This window comes from Mustelus asterias, chromosome 30, assembly GCF_964213995.1.
Source record: "Mustelus asterias chromosome 30, sMusAst1.hap1.1, whole genome shotgun sequence".
In the NCBI taxonomy this organism is placed as follows: Eukaryota; Metazoa; Chordata; class Chondrichthyes; order Carcharhiniformes; family Triakidae; genus Mustelus; species Mustelus asterias.
In genome coordinates, this window is record NC_135830.1 from 9,844,336 (window position 1) to 9,865,181 (window position 20,846).

Sequence of the window (20,846 nt, forward strand, 5' to 3'; positions counted from 1 at the left end):
AGTTCCTCATTGTCTGAGCTCTGAACCTGCATCTTCCTCTGGGTTCTGTCACCATTTAATTGGGACCATCAGTGGTGGTGTTTTTAACCCAGCATTCCCCATGGTTGAGAGTATCCCCTTTCCACAACACAGGAGAGCAGTGGGCAGGCCTGGTTCTGCCCTGTGTTTGGAGCATCCGCAGTGTCAGCCATGACTATGAACCGACATTTCTCTCTCGGATCCACGATGGGTAAAAGGTGGGATGGCGGGAGCAATGGATTTGGTGGGTGGATAGAGATTCTCCGGAAACCTGTTGTGTAAACTGCAAATCCCAAATGAGAAGCTACTGAGTTGACACAAGAGGAATTATCCCGGTGACAAAGCTGGAGCAGGAGGAGAGAATGTTGTGAATTTCTATCCTGGATGGATTTCGGAAACTCCTTTGACAGGGGGTTAGAAGAGGAGGATTTACACACGGCAATCTCAAACTAAAGAAAGGTTCATCTCTCCTTTGCAGAGTCAGTGCAGACTTGATGTGCTGAATGGCCTCCTTCTACACTGTAGGGATTCTATGATTCTTCGGATACAGGTCTTCAAATGGGATGGACAGGTAGATAAGGACAGAATGTTTCCACTGAGACATGAATACACCGTAACATCCAATCCAACCACTTACACCAAATTAAGGACCAGTTACATTCAGACACCAAATCCAGGGACCACCTACACCATGACACCAAACGCACGGACCATTTACACCGTGATGCCAAACCACAACCTTCAGCAACTCAAAGGATGCAGGAAAACTATCACCTCCAAATGTCGCTTCCAATCTGAGACAACTGAGGCAACCTGTAACTTCCTCCATTTAAGGGGCAATTTAGCATGGCCAATCCACCTAATCTGCACACCTTTGGGGTGTGGGAGGAAACCGGAGCACCCGAAGGAACCTCATGTACTCACAGGGAGATCGTGCAAACTCCACACAGTCACCCAAACGTGGAATTGAACCCAGGTCCCTGGTGTTGTAAGATGGCAGTGCTGACCACTGTGCCACCTTGTGTCACTGTACTGTGTTGCTAGGAAATAAGTTTTAGGATTTTGGCCGAGTGATTGTGAAGGCAGAGCAGCATACTACCAAGTCAGAATAGTGCGTGATTCTGAAGAGTAAATGTAGGTAGTGGGGTTTCCATGGACAAACTGCCCTTATCCATGTTGGAGGAGAGGAGTGCAGTTTTGGAAGGTGTGGCCAAAGGAGGTTTAGGCAATTACTGGTAATTCTGGTAATGTACATGTTCCAGTTACTAATTTGAAAATTTTCTAAATGAAAATACCCGACAGAACTACCTTTTCCTTACTTGAAACACAGCTTTAAATGGTCCATTTGTTTCTAGACTCCATTCCGTGAGCAACGCCTTCAACTAAACAAAATCAAAACACTGCAGCTGCTGACGCTTCTCTAATAAAACACATACCAATAGCTGCTGTTTAATGGGGCCATGGATCCCACAATCCCCTGTGCCCCAGAAACCGTTCTATCCATCACACACATTTCCCATTATGACACTTCTGTGTCAAGAGGGCGAGCTGTTTAAAAGTCATTAAGTTCCATTTTTGCGTGTTGATGTTCATTAAAGATACGGATCGACTTCCCCCTCATTATGTATGAATTTCAGATACTTTGGTCGAGAATTTCCATTCTCCTATTTTCTGGTGGATAATGGATGCCTTGAGTACTTAGATTACAGTATAATTTGATTCTTGTTATTGACTGCACCTCTATCCCTAATTTTCACATCGCAGCAAAAAAACTCACTGTTCATAAATGAGGAGTTTCGATGGCGTGCGCTTTACCCACCATTCTTCGCGGTGGGGAATGTCCCCTATCCACAGCACGGGAGGGTTGTGCATGCGCAGTGAAGCAGTGTTTGGCGCATGCGCAGCGTGGATGATGGCAATGGGGAGAGACGTTCCTCTGTCTCATCAACAACCGGTAAGGATGCGGATATATGGAGGGAGGATTGGAACCGGCAGATGGACGGAGAGGGTTTCTAAATATCTGGTGAAGGTCTCAAACCTCTAATAGTAATCCGCAGGTCCCGTGTTTGCAGCTTCGGGTCTTTTTCCCGGGACGAGGCTCAGGTTAACAGCCGCCATCTTGATTCAGCAGGGAGCGGAGCGCATGCGCTGGTATCTTGATGACGCAACAGTGAGTGGGTGGGGCTTCAGCGTTTTCTGCTCCCAACCGGGTCCTAGTGACCGGATCGCACACAAACGAAGCAACAGGTTTTCAACAGCTTCACCCACTCCCAGGGAAAATTGCTGAGAGAAACATGTTTTAGTCAGGGGCTGAAGGAAATCAGCATCAGTCGAGAAATGGTTTTGGGGAAATTGACGGGATCGAAGGTGGATAAATCTCCAGGTCCTGATAATCTTCATCCCAGAGTACGTAAGGCAGTGGCTCTGGAAATAGTAGATACATTGGTGGTTATTTTCAAAAATTCTTTGGACTCTGGAGTAGTTCCTACAGATTGGAGGGTAGATAATGTAAGCCCACTGTTCAAAAAGGGAGGGAGAGAGAAAACAGGGAACTATAGACCAGTGAGCCTAACATCGGTACTGGGGAAGTTGCTGGTGTCTATTATCAAGGATTTCACAACTCGGCATTTGGAAGGTAGTGGTATAATCAGACAAAGACAGCATGGATTTACAAAAGGGAAATCATGCTCGACAAATCTATTGGAATTTTGTAAGGATGTAAGTAGTAGAGTTGACCGAGGAGAACCAGTGGATGTGGTTTATTCAGACTTTCCGAAGGCTTTCGACAAGGTCTCACATAACAGACTACTTTGTAAAGTTAAAGCACATGGGATTACTGGTAATGTCTTGAGATGGATAGAAAGCTGGTGAGCAGATAGGAAACAAAGAGTTGACATAAATGAGTCTTTTCCATGGTGCCGGTGTCCTTGTGTCTCTCTCGGTTAAACAACCTGTTCAAGCCTTGTCCACACAAAGACCTTGTGTATTGTTTCTCAGTGAGGGAATCAAGGTTTATGGGGCAAGGCGGAAAAGTGGAGTTGGGGATTATAGCAGATCAGCCATGATCTTATTGAATGAGATCAAACAGTGTCATCACTGATCAGTCAAGAGGTGTTGTGGACCCGGCCCAATTTAAGATTATTAATCAGACTCACAATGTGGCTCACTTATGCTGACTAGAAGATCCATATATCCCGACTCGGGGTCTGGTTCACTCCAGGCAAAAGCAACTTTCCAGGAAGTCTTGCTACAGCTGTACAAGGGATTGTTAAGACCACACCTTGAGTATTCTGTACAGTTTTGGACTTCTTCCTGAGGAGGGATATACTAGCATTGGAAGCAGTTTATAGAATGTTCACTAGGCTGATTCCTGGGATGAAGGGTTGTCTTATGAGGAAATGCAGAGCATGTTGAACCTGAACTCAGTGGAGTTTAGAAGAAAAGGAGGTGACCTTATTGAAACAAATAGGATTTTGAGGGGTTTGGTAGGAGCTGCTCGGTGGATGTTTTCTCTCATGAGAAAATCTAGAACAGTTTAAATAGATGGAGATGAGGAGGCGTTTCTTCTCTCAGAGGGTTGTTAGTCTTTGGAATTCTGTTCCACAGAGAGCAGCGAAGGCTGGCTCATTGAATGTATTCAAGGCTGAGTTGGACAGATTTTTGACCAACAGGGGAGTCAAGAGGAATGGGTAACTGGCAGGAAAGTGCAGTTAAGGCCACATCAGGTCAGCCATGGTCTTATTGAATTGCAGAGCAAGCTTGATGGGGTAAATGGCCTCCTTTTTACTCCCATTTCTTATGATCTCTGCCTCCAGGACAGCAAACAATGAGCATGGATCTCGGAGCGTGTATATTAGGTACAGCAAAGTGAGAATGGAGGGAGTGTGTGTGGAATAGAGATTTACAGATTTTGGGGAATGAGAGAGGAAAGAATGCTCCATGGAAACTAGAATTGTCTGTTCTGAATGTCTATCCTTTACTGATACTAATGTTCTTTGTAAACTCCTTCTCCAGGATATTAGAAGGCGGGGATTTGCATCAACTCAAGATCTGACAGAATCTGCAATTCACTTGACCTGAATATCATCGGACATTGAATCTAAAAGCAGAAATATTGGTTGTTCTGTCTGCTTCAAACTTCAATGTGATTGGAAAAGCACCGAGATGTACACACACCCAAGTGAGAGTGTTCCAGTGCACTGACTGGAGAAAGCTTTAACTAGCTATACAGCTCCACAAACACATTAGACCATTCACAGCGTGCAGAGACTGTACAGGTGTTCTGTGTGTGGACGAGGCTTCAACTGACCATCCAACCTGGAGAGACACAAGGACACCAGCACCATGGAAAATCCATGGAAATGTGGGGACTGTGGGAAGAGATTCCAATCCCCGTCTGCACTCGAGAAACATCGACGCAGTCACACTGGGGAGCGGCCATTCACCTGCTCCAAATGTGGGAAGGGATTCACTCACTCATCGGCCCTCCTGACACATCAGCGAGTTCACACTGGGGAAAGGCCGTTCATCTGCTTTGTGTGTGGAAAACGATTCTGTGATTCATCGGCCTTATTGGCACACCAGCGAGTTCACACTGGGGAGAGGCCATTCACCTGCTCTCAGTGTGGGAAGGGATTCAGTCAATCAGCCAACCTTCAGGCACACCAGCGAGTTCACAGTGGGGAGAGGCCATTCACCTGCTCTCAGTGTGGGAAGGGATTCACTCGGTTGTCCAACCTGCAAACACACAAGCGAATTCACTCTGGGGAGAGACCGTTCACCTGCTCTGACTGTGGGAAAGGATTCAGTGATTCATCCAACCTGCTTACGCACCAGCGAATTCACACGGGGGAGAGGCCGTTCACCTGTTCTGACTGTGGGAAGAGATTCACTAATTCCTATAACCTGCTGAGACACCAGCGGATTCATACTGGCGAAAGGCCATTAACCTGCCCTGCTTGTGGGAAGGGATTCATTAATTCCTACAACTTGCTGATACACCAGCGAGTTCACACTGGGGAGAGGCCATTCCCCTGCTCTGTGTGTGGGAAGGAATTCACTCAGTTATCCAACTTGCTGACACACCAACGAGTTCACTCTGGAGAGAGGCCGTTCACATGCACTGAGTGTGGGAAGGGATTCACTCAATTATCCCAGCTAATGACACACCAGCGAGTTCACACCGGGGAGAGACCATTCGCCTGCTCTGTGTGTGGGAAGCGATTCACACATTCATCCACCCTGCTAACACACCAGCGAGTTCACAAGTTGGATTCTGTTGTTATTGCTGCTGTTAATCACATCCAGGACTGAACCATGTTCATTCTGACAGTGGGTGAAGTGGGAGGATCGGAGGGTTTCTTTCTGCTGGACTGGCCGATCTCACGACTTTGCTTCCAATGGACAGATGCTCTTTGAGCCTGGGAGAGCATATTTCCACTGAAATGATTCACAAAAGCTGACAAATTCATTTAATCCTGGATAGTAAAGAGTGTTTTTCCTACCAAAACAGCTAGATCCAAAATAATACTTTTGTCTCAGTTCCATTGAGTGTCTCTCCAGTGCCTCCATGTCCTAAATGGAGATCACTCATTTGGCAGAGCTCCCAGTGTTGTGTAACCCTGGTTTTAAACAAGCTGAACATAATCTTCCTGCTTTTAAATTCTATCCCTCTGGAATGGAACACTATCTATGGGCCCTACACTTTAGGAAAGATGTGAAGTTCTGAGAGAGGGTGCAGAGGGGATTTACGGGAAGGAAACCAGGAACGAGGGACTTCAGTTAGTTGGAAAGGCTGGAGTAGCTGAAATTATTCTCTTTAGATCACACAGTAATAGGGACAGGCCATTTGGCCTATTGAGTCCAGGCCAACTCTGTAGAAAAAACATTCCGTCCCATTGCCCTGTTCTAGTGCCATAATCTGCAGATTTATTCCCCTCAAGCGTCCATCCAATTTCCTTTTGGTATCGTTCAGTCTCTGCTTCCACCCCCTCATATTCAGCGAGTTTCAGTTCATTATCAGGGTCTGTGATAAAATGTTCTTCCTTACATCCCCTCTGCATCTCTTCACCAAACCTTAAATCTGTGCCACCTCATCCTTGTACAACCAGCCAATGGCAACAGCTTTTCTTTCTATCTGATCTAAACCTGTCATAAATTTCTACACCTCTATCGAATCTATCAAACCAAGAAAAATGTTTGTCTCTTCCAAATTTCAGACCTGGACATGACTGTGATGGATTTTGTAAAATTCTTTTGTCGTGTATTGGAAAAGAAGTTGCAGGCAGTAACTCAAACTAGATCTCACATCAAAATCTGACTGAGTCACTATTCAACAGGACCTGGATATTGAGTTCCAGGTCATTACCACTCACTGTGTAAATGTTTTTCCTCCAACCTCCTCTGTAGATCTTGCTCAAAATCTTAAAACTGTGTCCGAAGATCCTTTGTAAATCAGCTGATCAGAACAGCTTTTCTTTATCTATCTTCTAAAACCTGTTATAAATGTGTACACCTTCATCAAATCTCCCCTCAATCTACTTTGCTCCAAAGAGAACAACCCCAGTTTCTCCAGCCTAACATTGTTGTTAAAACCCCTCATCCCTGGTATTATTCTGGTAAATCTCCTCTGCACCTTCTCAAGGGCCCTCACTTCCTAAAGTGTGGTGATCAGAAATGGATTCACGACTCAAGTTGGGGTCTAACTGGTCCCAGAGGAAACCAATGCAGGCAGGAGCATAACATACAAACTCCACACAGTCACCAAAGGCCAGAATTGAACTGGCAGTGTGAGTCAGCAGTGCTAACCACTGTGCCAAAAGCAGGAGGTCATTTGATCCATCGTGCTTATGCCAGTTATCCGATTAATCCCATTGCTCTGCAATTTTCTCAGCGTTTACCCATTTAAAGCCCCCTCCCTTTATCTGCAGTCACAAAGTTTAATAATAAAACCCCAGTCTAAATAACATGTATCTGACTGACAAATGTTGAAGTGTTTGTTTGGAGCCACAAGTTTCAAGTTTCCATCTGAGCTTCGGGAACCTTTCTGCCTGTCTTGCTTCTTGTGTCAATGACACACTGCTCTGCCCCAGATGCCATGGCACCAGTCAATGCAATATGTAAAACCTCGACAAATCTCTGTGCTCGGGGAATCCCTTCTTATACTTTTTCACATCACAAAGACTATGGAGATTGATTTAACTCAGTCATTGCCGAGCTAACATTTGAACAGACCAATTATAAAATATGTCTTTGAACCATCTGTATCCATTCAAGCCACGTCAAACTCTCAAACAATTGCCATCCCACACTCCATCCCCGGTAAAGGGAGTCAGCATTGCCATGCCAAGCAGTGAAAACAAGGTTATCTTGACACCCAGGTGTCGTTTAGAATTCAGAAAAAGTGTTCCATATGCCTTTTTCACCACCCTACTAACATGTCCTTGCGTCTCTAGAGATCTATGGACAAACACGTCAAGATCCCTTTGTTCCACAGAACTTCCGAGTGTTCCATCATTCATTGAGTACTTTCTTGTCAAATTACTTCCAAAATGTATCACCTCACACTTTTCAGAGTTAAATTTCATCTGCCACTTATCTGTCCATTTGACCATTCTGTCTCGTATCTTCTCGTAGACCAACACATTCTGCCTCACTGTTAACCACCCGTTGGTTCTTTGTGTCATCCGCAAACTTACTAATCCTACCCCCCACTTGGTTATCAATGTCATTTATAATAATGACGAATAATAGGGGGCCCAACACAGCTCCCTGTGGTACACCACTGGACACTAGCTTCCAATCATTAAAGTAGCTTCACTCTCTGCCTCCTACAACTGAGTCAATTTTGAATCCACTTTATCAAATTACCCTGTATCCCATGTGAATTTATCTTCTTTACACGTCTCCCATGTGAGACCTTGTCAAAAGCTTTGGTGAAATCCATATAAACTACATTGACTGCACTACCCTCATCCACACACCTAGTCACCTCCTTAAAAAATTCAATCAAATTTGTTTGGCATGACCTCCCTCTGACAAAGCCATGCTGACTATCCCTGATCAAGCTTTGCCTCTCCAAGTGAAGATAGATGCTCTCCTTCAGAAGTTTCTCTTGAGGAGAAGGAGATCTCTCTCTCTCTGACCCCTCACTCAATTTCACTCTGTTGTTTTGCAGTTCTGTTCTGGGCCTGAATGGTGTAACATCTACTCAATCTTTCCTTCTCCTGAAGGAGCACCGTAAGTTCTAGGTTACTTGTACATAAGGACAGATGCTTCAAGCAACAGATCAAGCATGGATGTAAAAGATTCTCCAGCTCTCTCTTTACCCCTATCCAACTTGTGGACAGTTCTTATTCAGCATTGTTTCTCTCAAGACCTTTATTGTCCCAATCCATTATTTTATCCATTTTATTTCAATTTCACTCACTTTGTGAGCATGTGCAGTGTGTTTAATTGGACCCTGATTGTTTTGAACTCAGTTTCTCTCTGGAGTGTGTGTCAGTGCCTTGATGATGTCACAATGTTGTCTCAATCCCCTGGCCACATTAACCATTTCATCTCCTGCTGTGTCTCAAGTAGCTGTGTGTGTTTGGGACCCGCTCTTCACTCCATCTCACCATGAATTTAGGCTTGTTATTTTTCACATGTAACAAATCACATCTGCACACTCACTCCGGTGTCCCAAAATCATGTCACACATTCTTAACTCTCAGATGTGTTGATGTAAAGATCAAAGTGAGTGTCTGTCTTACCTTGCCCTGTTATGGTTCTGATATTTCAGATATTTCAGCAGGGATTACAAATGTGGCTTTCCTTAAAACAAAGTTCATGGACAAGGATATTAAAAATTCCAAGAAAAAGTGATCCACCTCTTCATCCCATCTCACGTTTTAGGAGTGTTGATGGAAAGGAGGTCATTGATATTGTTAAATATCATAAGAATAAAAAATCTACAAATTCAAACAATACTGAGATGTCAATCATTAAGCAGGTTATTGATTGTGGAGTAAAATCATTGACTTATATTTGCAACCGGTCTTTTCAAACTGGACTATTTCCCTGTAAAATGAAAATAGACAAAGTTATTCCCTGGTTTAAAACTGATGACGAATGTGATTTTACTAATTCCAGGAGCGTGTCTTCACTTTCCTTGTTTTTCAGAGAAAAGGGAAGTCATTTGCTAAATGATCTGATAATTCCATTGCTCAATGTAACTCACTGTGTAATAGTCAGATCAAGTCAGTCGATCTCATTATTACTGATGGAATTTGTGGAGGAAATGACGAATCCTGTGGATAAAAAGACATTTACAATAGAGGTTTTTATTGATCTTACACAGCATTTAATACAATTGACCATGGAATATTACTTAAAACACTGGAAACATATGCGATTCAGGGAGTGGTGAATAATTGTCTCAGAAGTTATTTGGAAAATCTCAACAATTTGTAACAATAGATGATTGTGAATCAGATTGTGTGAATATTGTGTGTGGAGTCTCACAGGGATCTGTTTTGGGCCCTAAATTGTTTATTTTATATATTAAGGACATTTGAAATATATCAACATTATTACAATTTGTTTTATTTGCAGATGATGCCAATATTTTTGCTGTGGGTGGGACCTTCAAGAGCTTATTGAAATTGTTAGTGCTGGTTTGTCAAAAATAAGTTGTCACTGACTCTGAGTAGAATGAAGTTTCTATTATTTGGTAAAGTAAATCCTCAGACTAATAAAATAAACAATGTCAATATTTACAAAAATAGAAGAGGGGTCAGACCCCTCTGATGAAGGGTCATCTAGACATGAAATATTGGCTCTATTCTCTCCCCACAGACAATGTCTACTTTTACTTATTCATGGGATGTGGGTGTCGCTGGCTGGCGCAGCATTTATTGCCCATTCCTAATTGTCCTTGAACTGAGAGGGCAATTAAAGGCAACCACATTGCTATGGATCTGGAGTTACGTGTTGGCCAGACCAGATTAGGGAAGCAAATCTGCCGACCTTAAGGACATCAGTAAACCAGATGTGATTTTACGACAATCATTTCTAATCATCATCAGTGTCATGTTCAAAATAAATAAATAAGTTCAGTGTAACTTAGGTAAGGGGCCCATTAACCACTCCCACACAAGATCTCATACCTTTACTATTTCTTATCTCGACCCAAGCTGATTCTATATCCTGATCTTTCAGGCTAAGGTTGTCGCTCTGTACTGGACTAATGTCATCGTTAATTAATGTGAGAGATCCTGTCATCTTTTCCTAGCTTCCTGCCATTCCGTAATGTCAAATACCCTTTCATATTTAGATCCCAGACTTGGTCACCTTTCAAGTCTCTGTAATGTCAATCAAGACACACATATTTAACTTTAGTGAGCCTCACATCTGTGGTGGGTACGTTGTTGAAAGGTATTTTGAGAGGCAGGAACTACAGGCATTTAGAGACACAAGGTCCAATTAGGAACAGTCAGCATGGCTTTGTGAGTGGAAAATCATGTCTCTCAAAGTTTTTTGAAGGGGTAACCAAGAAGGTAGATGAGGGCAGTGCAGTTGATATTGTCTACATGGACTTCAGCAAGGCCTTTGACAAGGTACCACATGGTAGGTTGTTGCATAAGGTTAAATCTCACGGGATCCAGGGTGAGGTATCTAAATCGATACAAAATTGGCTTCTTGACAAAAGCCAGAGGGTGGTTGTAGAGAGTTGTTTTTCAAACTGGAGGCCTGTGACCAGTGGTGTGCCTCAGGGATCAGTGCTGGGTCCACTGTTATTTGTCATTTATATTAATGATTTGGATGAGAATATAGGAGGTATGGTTTGTAAGTTTGCAGATGACACCACGATTGGTGGCATAGTGGACAGTGAAGAAAGTTATCTCCGATTGCAATGGGATCTTGATCAACTGGGCCAGTGGGCTGACGAATGGCAGATGGAGTTTAATTTAGACAAATGCGAGGTGATGCATTTTGGTAGATTGAACCAGGGCAGGACCCACTCAGTTAATGGCAGGGCGTTGGGGAGAGTTACAGAACAAAGAGATCTCGGGGTACAGGTTCATAGCTCCTTGAAAGTGGAGTCACAGGTGGACAGAGTGGTGAAGAAGGCATTCAGCATGCTTGGTTTCATTGGTCAGAACATTGAATACAGGAGTTGGGACGTCTTGTTGAAGTTGTACAAAACATTGGTAAGGCCACATTTGGAATACTGTGTACAGTTCTGGTCACCCTATTATAGAAAGGATATTATTAAACTAGAAAGAGTGAAGAAAAGATTTACTAGGATGCTACCAGGACTTGGTGGTTTGAGATATAAGGAGAGACTGGATAGACTGGGACTTTTTTATCTGGAGCACAGGAGGCTGAGGGGTGATCTTATAGAGATCTATAAAATAATGAGAGGCACAGATCAGCTCGATAGTCAATATATTTTCCCAAAGGTAGGGGAGTCTAAAACTAGAGGGCATAGGTTTAAGGGGAGAGATACAAAAGTGTCCAGAGGGGCAATTTTTTCACACAGGGTGGTGAGTGTCTGGAACAAGCTGCCAGAGGTAGAAGTAGAGGCGGGTACAATTTTGTCTTTTAAAAAGCATTTAGACAGTTACAGGGTACGATGGGTATAGAGGGATATGGGCCAAATGCGAGCAATTGGGATCAGCTTTGGGGTTTTAAAAAAAGAGCACGGACAAGTTGGGCCAAAGGGCCTGTTTCCATGCTATAAACCTCTATGACCTCTATCCACGCTGACAATTCATTCCTTTTGTTACAAATGCTGCGTGCATTTTCAGAGATTCAATAATCTTAATGGGATTTAATGAGAAACCTCTTTACCCAGCGAGTGGTGAGAATGTGGAACTCACTATCACAGTGAGTGGTTGAGGTGAACAGCATGAATACATTGAAGGGGAAGCTAGATACATCCATGAGGGAGAGAGGAATAGAAGGATATGCTGATGGGGGGAGATGGAGGGGGGTGGGTGGAGGCTCATGTGGAGCATAAATACTGACACAGACCAATTGTGCCGACTGACCTGGCCCTGTGCTGTAGACTCAATGGAACAGAGACAAATGTATTTATTTAAGATCTAGCTTTAGTGGTAGGAAAAACAATATTTATGATCCAGGATTAAAAAACATCCTTCATCAGTTTGTGTGGATCATTTCAGTGAAATGTGCTCTCCCAGGCTCAAAGAGCATCAACCCACTGGAAACAAAGTCGTGAGACTGGCCAGTCCAGCAGAAAGAAACCCTCCGACCCTCCCACTTCACCAACTGCCAGAATGAACATGGTTCAGTCCTGGGCGTGATTAACAGCAGAATCCAATGCTTGTAATCGCTTGTGAACTCGCTGGTGTCTCAGCAGGTGGGATGATCGTGTGAATCCCTTTCCACATTCAATGCAGCTAAACGGTCACTCCCCAGTGTGAAGTCGCTGGTGTGTCAGCAGGTTAGACAATCGACTGAATCCCTTCTGACACACAAAGCAGTTAAATGGCCTCTCCCAAGTGTGAACTCGCTGGTGTGAAATCAGTTTGGATGAATCACTGAATCCCTTGCCACATACTGAGCAGGTGAATGGCCTCTCCCCGGTGTGGACTCGCTGGTGTGTCTGCAGGCTGGATGCCTGACTAAATCCCTTCCCACACAGAAAGCAGGTGAATGACCTCTCCCCAGTGTGAGTTCGCTGGTGTGAAAACAGGTTGGATGAATCACTGAATCCTTTACCACACTCAAAGCAGGTGAAGGAAGCCTCCCCAGTATGAAGTTGCTGGTGTCTCAGCAGGTTGGCGGAGTTAGTGAATCCCTTCCCACACACAGAGCAGGGAAACGGCCTCTCTCCGGTGTGAACTCGCTGGTGTGAATACAGGTTGGATGACTGAGCAAATCCTTTACCACACATGGAGCAGATAAACGGCCTCTCCCCAGTGTGAACTCTCTGGTGTGTCTGCAGTGTGGATGAAACGCTGAATCCCTTCTCACACACGGGGCAAGTGAATGGCCTCTCTCATTGTGAACTCGCTGGTGTATCAGCAAGTGCGATGACTGAGTGAATCCCTTCCCACAATCAGATCAGGTGAATGGCTTCTCCCCAGTGTGAACTCGCTGGTGTGTTAGCAAGATCGATAACCGAGAGAACCCTTTCCCACAATTGGAGCAGGTGAACGGCCTCTCCCCGGTGTGACTCCGTCGATGAATTTCCAGCACCGATGGGGAACGGAATGACTTTTCACAGTCCCCACATTTCCATGACTTTTCCATGATCTGAGTGTCTTTTTGTCTCTCCTGCAGCTTTCACAATACGTGCACTGGGACACTGTCACTCAGGACTGGAACACTGTCACTCGGGACTGGGACACTGTCACTTGGGTTGCACGGGCCTCGATGCTTTTCTGTTCACACCAATGGTTCACCGAATTCAAGCAGATAAACGTTTCTTCTTCCAGATTCAAAACCGATGACATTCAGCTCCCATGAATTGAGTGACTTAGATCTTGACATTTCTATCAGCAAATCCTCTCCTTCTAATATCCTGTAAAACAAATTTACAAAAGTCATCACTGTCAGAACAAGATAGAAATTCAGATCAGACAATTCTAATTCATGTGGAACACTGCAAAGAATGCCAATGTCTTTAAGAGAGAGAGAAACCTGGGCCAACCTTTCCAGAGTCTGCAGCCTCCCTGGATTCACTTCCTTTCCCTTCAGTTGCTGCAAGTCCCCAATTCCCCCCAGAATGAGAAAAGAAATGGAAAGGGGGAAACACTGATTTCCTCCCAGATGTTGTACAGAGGAAGTTTTGAGTCTGAATCTGAATCAATCGAGCTTCCGCATTGTGACGTCCACAATGGAGCCTGCCTGAATGACCCAATAAGAATCAGTCTCTTCCGCAATTACGTCATGGGGTTCCAGTGCGCAGGCGCGAGGACCCGGGAGCTCCGCCCCCACCTATTGTTCCCCCTCCCCCTGCACATCTTCGAGCCAAGGTTTGCAGACAGCCGGCTGGCGGGAGCGAGAAGCCGCTTGGAGATTTCCCCCGGCCCGGGACTGCGCATGTCCGGGGAAATGGGACACTGCGCATGAGCGGGGTAGCCCGCATCCTGACCTGAGGTGTTGACCAATGGGAAGACCTGGAGGACCGGAAGGACACTGGTCCTCCAGCAATCAGGTCTTTGTGACGCTCAGATTGAGCTGCACACAGACTGAAACTTCCTCCTGTCTGAAGTGAGTTATTTTAGATGACATGAATTACACTTCTGAGGATTATGCTTCATATCCCAGATGAAGCGAGGTACCTAAGTATGTTTTATTCTCCAAACAAGCGGTCAGATGACATCGGACTCTGGCGGATAACTTATTTATCACTTATTTCCTTAAAAGAGGCCAACATCTCGCTTTTTCCTTTGTACTTTGATTTCTGTTCTGGCTGCTCCCCCTCCTTTTGGGGAGCTGCCCCTTTTACTTTGTCCCGATTTAATTTGAGTTTGTTTATTTGGTTTGACCTTAAAAGAGGCCAACATCTGTGAGTAACACACTTTCTCCCCCCCCCCCCCCCCCCACCCCTTTCCATTTCTTTTCTCATTCTGGGGGAAATTGGGGACTTGCAGCAACTGAAGGGAAAGGAAGTGAATCCAGGGAGGCTGCAGACTCTGGAAAGGTTGGCCCAGGTCTCTCTCTTAAAGACATTGACATCCTTTGCTTCCTCAGCTTGACTCATTTATTTATCTGGCTAAAAGGATGGTCTCTTTCCTGATGTTCACATTTAAAGGCTGGTTTCCACCGGAGATGGCTGACATTTAAGGGAACAATAAACTAATATAGGACAGAGATATGTCGAGTTTTGTTCTATTGTACAGATTAGATTTTATTTATGGTCCTGCAATAAAGTACATTTATTTGGAAAGAAAGCGAAGATGAGGTGGGATTTCTTCACTCAAGGATGTGGTGAAGTTTTGGAATTCTTTACCTCAGAGGACTGTAAAGCTCAGTCATCAAGAATTTTCAAGTGAGGGTTTGATAGGTTTATTCAAGATATCAAGGGATCCAGGGGATACTGTGGGGAAAATGGTGCTCAGGTACATCTGGGCGGCACGGTGGCTCAGTGGTTTTCATGGCTGTCTCACAGCGTCACGGACCTGGCTTCCATTCCTGGCTTGGGTCACTCTCTGTGTAGAGTTTGCATGATCTCTGCGTGGGTTTCCTCCAGTGCTCCGGTTTCCTCCCACAATCCAAAGATGTGTGGATTGGATTGATTGGCCATGATAAATTGACCCTTCGTGTTAGGGGATTCGAAGGGTAAATATGGGGGGTTACGGGGATTGGATCTGGTTGGGATTGTTGTTGGTGCAGGCTCGATGGGCCTAATGCCTTCCTTCCGGACTGTAGATTCCATGATTCTATGAATGGTTGAGCGGACTCGATGGGCCGAATTGCTGATTGCAGCTCCTTTTAGTTATGATTTGTGTGTGCTGGACAGGAAGCAGTGAGCATGGATCTGTCAATCAGCCTCAATCAGTACCTTCAGGAGAATTGGGAGGGTGAATATTAGATACAGCAGAGTGAGAATGGAGGGAGAGTGTGTGGGATGGAGATTTACAGCTTTTGGGGAATGAGAGAGGAAAGAATGTTCCATAGAAACTAGAACTGTCTGTTCTGAATTTCTATCCTGCACTGACACTGATGGCTTTTATAAACTCCTTTTACAGGATATCAGAAGGTGAAGATTTACAGACAGAAATCTCAAACCAAATAACTGACAGAGTCACTCAATTCATCTGGACCTGAATATCATCAGCCTTTGAATCTAGAAGGAGAAATGTTTCTCTGTTCTGTCTGCGAGAGAAGATTTTAAACATCAGCATCACTGGAAAAGCACCAAGACACAGACACACTCAATTGAGAGTGTTCCAGTGCACTGAGGAAAAAGCTTTAACCAGATACACAGCCCGAAAATACATCGCAGCATTCAGTGGGGAGAGACTGTACTTGTGTTCTGTGTGAGTTTTAACTGATTGTTTAACCTGGAGAGTCACAAGGACACCCGCACCATGGAGAAACCGTGGAAATGTGGGGACTGTGGGAAAGGATTCAAAGCTCCATCTGATCTGGAAATTCATCGGCGCAGCCACACTGGGGAGAGGCCGTTCACCTGCTCTGTGTGTGGGAAGGGATTCACTTTATCATCCAGACTGCAGAGACACCAGCAAGTTCACACTGGGGAGAGACCGTTCGCCTGCCCTCAGTGTGGGAAGGGATTCAGTCAGTTTTCCAACCTGCGGACACACCAGCGAGTTCACACTGGGGAGAGGCCATTCAGCTGCTCTCAGTGTGGGAAGGGATTCACTCTGTCATCCAGCCTGCGGACACACCAGCGAGTTCACACTGGGGAGAGACCATTCACCTGCTCTCAGTGTGGGAAGGGATTCAGTCAGTTATCCAACCTACGGACACACCAGCGAGTTCACACTGGGGAGAGACCATTCACCTGCTCTCAGTGTGGGGAGGGATTCAGTCAGTTATCCAGCATGCAGACACACCACCGAGTTCACACTGGGGAGAGGCCATTCACCTGCCCTCAGTGTGGGGAGGGATTCACTCAGTCATCCCACCTGCGGACACACCAGCGAGTTCACACTGGGGAGAAACCGTTCACCTGCTCTCAATGTGGGGAACGATTCACTCAATTATCCATCCTGCAGATACACCAGCGAGTTCACACTGGGGAGAAACCGTTCACCTGCTCTCAGTGTGGGAAGGGATTCACTGACTTATCCAACTTGCAGAAACACCTGCGAATTCACACTGGGGAGAGGCCATTCACCTGCCCTCATTGTGGAAAGAGATTCACTGACTCATCCAGCCTGCAGAAACACCAGCGAGTTCACACGGGGGAGAGGCCATTCGTCTGCTCTCAATGTGGGAAGGCATTCAGTGTTTCATCTGCCCTATTGAGACACCAACAAGTTCACGAGTGATTCCAGGGGTTGGATTCTGCTGTTGTTGTTCCTGCTCTCAGTTACATCCAGGACTGCATTTTATTCATTCTCACAGTTGGTCAATGGGGAGGGTCAGAGGGTTTCTTTCTGCTGGACTGGTCGGTCTCATGATTTTGCCTCCAGTGGGCTGATGCTCTTTGAGTCTTGTTGCGAATACCTGGTTTCAAATTTCACACGGATCACAGAGTGACCGGGTGTTAGGAAGTTCAGAGATATTTAGTCAGCATTTCTGTTTGAAACCTCCCAAATGCCCATCCAATTTCCTTTGTAATTGTTTATTGTCTCCACTTCCTCCACCCTCGTAGGCAGCGAGTTCCAGGTCATTACCATTCGCTGCATCAAAATATTCTTCCTCACATCCTCCTCACCCCCCCCCCCCCACCTGCATCTCTGACCCAAAACCTTAAATCTGTGACCCCCTCGTCCTTGTCCCATCAGCGAATGGGAACAGCTTTTCTTTGTCCACCTTATCTAAATCTGTCAGAATCTTGTCCACCTCTATCAAATCTCCCCTCAACCTCCTTTGCTCCAAGGGAAACAACCCCAGCCTGACATTGACAATAAAGAACAAACTAACAGAATATGTTAATACCTGAAATCAAATGGGAATGTTTAATTTCTGTTTTAAAGATATTGTAAATATATTGTCCTGGACAATAAAGGAATTGGAATAACTCACCTTGGGTGTGGTTGAATGGAATATATCAATCTGATATCCACCTACAGTCTAGTGAAAGTCTGGAATGTGTAGCTGGAAATCCCTCCCTAACAGCACTGTGGATGTCCTGACACCTCAGGCATTGTAGCAGTTCAGGAAGGCAGTGTTGGGGTTGACCATGGCCGAGGCAGCTACATACAGCCACATATCCTGTTATAGTTGAAGGACAGCAGATTGAATGTGAGGCATTATGGGACTGGACTACCTTGACCACATTCCTGTGACTGCTCAGTTTCTGCAATCACGGACCATTAAAGCTGCTTAGCAGGGCCCCGATAGAGGACCTGGTGAGAATATTTACTCAGAAGAGTTAGAGGTAAATTTGTTCAGCGGCTGAGATACCAAATCTGTGAACAGGGGGTCTGACCAATCAACAAACAATCAACAGTTGACTAAAAAATTAAGAAGCGTTCTCATGCATTGTTTAAATCAATTTATCCTAAATTTGTGATAAGAACTGTGAGGGACTTGTGACCCAATAGTCGGTGGTGACGGTATACTCCAAGTAGCACTGCACTGAAAAGCGGACCTCTGAGAGTAGATTCTAATGGTTATAATCCTACCCAAGCATGGCCAGTGAAAAATCAGAGCTCAAGTGGGAACCGGACAGGTCTCTTACCTGCTATTTGGAAACTAAGAACAAGAAACTTATCGATTAAATGATTCGAGAATAGAACCAACGTTTCGAGTCTGGATGACACTTCGTAAGAGCGCTTATGAAGGATCATCCAGACTCGAAACATTGGTTCTGTTCTCTCTCCACGGATGCTGTCAGACTTGTTGAGATGTTCTGGCATTTTCTGTTTTTGTTTCAGATTCCAGCATCCGCAGTATTTAACTTTTACGATAAAATGTTTAATCAAAATAGAGGGAGTGGTGGCAAAAAGATAAACAGGGTAAGGATGATAAATTCTGGGTTCTGATTCTCCGAGCCCATATAGAATTTTTAAAAATGAGTGAACCAGTTTATAAAGAACAGAAGTTACCCATCCCTAACAAAAACTGATCATATTAAAATAATTAAGGTGAGGAATATAACAAAAATATTAATAGATGAAGTTTAAAATCAAGTTTGTTTTATTGTTAGAGAAGTTTTTTAAACTTGTGTAAAGTGATGTAATTGTGTGCCAAGTTTTTGCTGCTCACCCCCCACCCCTTTAGATTCTGTAGAAAAGTTCACCCTTTCAGCACACAGCTCATTTGTTTTTAAATTGCCTGAAAACTCATGTATATTTTAGTTTATAATTGAAGATTTATGGGAATTTGCTGAGGTAGCTGTTTGACATTTTTAAAGGATTGAAAAGTGGTCTTGAGAAGCCACTTTGGTAGAGAGAGGTGGAGGGAGAGATGTTTACATAGAGGTGTTGAGAGCTGTTGGTTTTACAAGTTATCCCCATTTTCAGAGCCGTCACTTCATGTCCTGGTCTGAGAGGGAGAGAAGTCTGTTCAACTGTTAAAGTAAAGCTTTCTTTATTAACTCTTAATCGATACTTTGTTTTTTATCTTTCTGACTTGGTGCATTTTTAATGGTGAATAAACTTTCTGAATTCACCATTTAAAGTGTTCTTTCTTGCCATATGGTTAAGTCACTGGAACCTGGTGTGATTTACGATGAGGGAGGTTATTGTAAATAAGAGAACCCCCATAAATCTTAGTTCAAATAAATCAAAGTTCTTACAAATGGAATACAATCCGTTATTCCGAGAAAAATTGAACATAGAAGTAAAGATGTTATACTTCAGTTATACAGGGCATTGCTGAGGCCACATCTTGAAAACTGGATGTAGTTTTTGTCTCCCATTTAAGAAATGATACAAATGCATTGAAAGTGGTTCAGAGGAGGTTTAATAGATTGCTTCCCAATTGTTGACCCTTACAGTATAACTTTTGTCCAATTTTCCTTGTCTTCAGCTGACAAAGATTCATCCTGACTCAAAGTGTTGTCTCTATTCTCTCTCTACAGATGCTGTCAGACTTGCTGAGATTCTCCAGCATCTTCTGTCTCTGTTTCAGATTCCAGCAACAGCAGAATATTGCCGTTATCCCAATTCTTATTGGATCAGGGAATCAAAAGTATCGGCTGTAGAATGAGAATGTGGAACTCCACACAAACAGATCAGCCATGATCTAAATAAACGGTGGAGCAGATTCAAAGGGCCAAATGGCCGACTTCTGCTCCTATATCGAATTTGGTAACAAATTCCTGAAAATTGCAAAACAAGGCTGGAAGATTCGCCTTGCTTGTGTTAGTGGGAAAATGTCCAGGAGAACCATCACTGTGAAGGACAGTTCTGGGATTAAAGGTTGCCAGACTGGAAAAGGAAAACAATGGAAATAAACCCTTGAGGAGTAAAGAATCACTTTGGACTCATTCTTGGAGAATTGAGTGTCAACATTCCAAGGCAGAGTAAAATATAACCGTTGACTGGGATATTTCATTGTGTTAAGAGTAAAAGGGCAAAGTTCAATTTTTTAGTTTAAGGGCAATGTTCCCTACGAAGAACAGTGTTTAGTCATTGTTGCTTCCAGTTTGTTGGAGTAAACATCATAGAACCTGAAGTTTTGTCTTGTGATTCTTTAATTTACTCACTGGGTTTAGAATTCATTTTTAAAAATTATCGATCGTTAGAGAGATGCTAACAGTTCATTTAAATTCCTGTGTTTCGACTTCCCATTTGAGCCTGGGGCACCTTTCTGTCTCTCTATTGCTCGTGTCAATGACAGCCAGGCAACGGAGCTGAGGGCTGAATTTAGCTGAGAATAATGGGGCCTGCGCCCCAGTTGGGAAACTGCCCTGGGCGTCGCACTGATAGAGAGACAGGAAGGTGCTGGAGGACTGAGTGGGAAATGGGCCTCCAACCAATTGTTATATCAGTCACTCAGAGCTAAAGAGAAACCCGTCTCTTTAAATACAGATACAGGGAAGAGGCTGCACTGAAATCTGTCCCTTTTAACCTGCACAGAAGCAGGAGGCTGAGATTGACAGGCTGCAGGAGTCCATTTAGCCCATCATGCCCCTGCTATCTCTTTGAAAGGATTCATGCTACCACTCTGCCCTGTTCCCACAGTCCTGCAAATTCTTCCCTTCAAGTCTTTACCCTTTGGAAAGATTC

At 44.3% G+C, this 20,846-nt stretch overlaps 4 protein-coding genes and 1 pseudogene across 4 annotated transcripts in view; 2 read left to right on the top strand and 3 right to left on the bottom strand.

The window, feature by feature from the left end:
- Positions 1–20,846, bottom strand: part of LOC144481017 (uncharacterized) — a 192,388-nt gene that overhangs the window by 122,469 nt on the left and 49,073 nt on the right. The window lies entirely within an intron of this gene.
- LOC144480743 (uncharacterized) overlaps positions 1–20,846 on the bottom strand; it is a 97,932-nt gene that overhangs the window by 36,293 nt on the left and 40,793 nt on the right. The window lies entirely within an intron of this gene.
- LOC144480664 (uncharacterized) lies at positions 710–5,331 on the top strand. The gene is made up of 3 exons (XM_078200261.1): positions 710–833; positions 2,091–2,188; positions 4,426–5,331. The coding sequence occupies exons 1-3, from the start codon at positions 710–712 to the stop codon at positions 5,329–5,331; spliced, it is 1,128 nt and encodes a 375-aa protein (XP_078056387.1).
- Positions 12,314–13,281, bottom strand: LOC144480666 (uncharacterized; annotated as a pseudogene).
- Positions 16,035–17,045, top strand: LOC144481055 (uncharacterized; the record flags this gene model as incomplete). The annotated part of the gene is made up of 1 exon (XM_078200705.1): positions 16,035–17,045. A coding segment is annotated over one exon (960 nt), but the record flags the coding sequence as incomplete, so codon positions are not given.

Bases quoted from the DNA above. Each gene is read 5' to 3' on its own strand.
- LOC144480664 (XM_078200261.1), top strand. From the start codon at position 710: ATGACACCAAACGCACGGACCATTTACACCGTGATGCCAAACCACAAC. The intron at 834-2,090 runs GTAACTTCCTCC...CCGTGTTTGCAG, and splicing joins TGAGACAACTGAGGCAACCT to CTTCGGGTCTTTTTCCCGGG. The intron at 2,189-4,425 runs GTGAGTGGGTGG...TCTGCACTCGAG, and splicing joins GGTATCTTGATGACGCAACA to AAACATCGACGCAGTCACAC.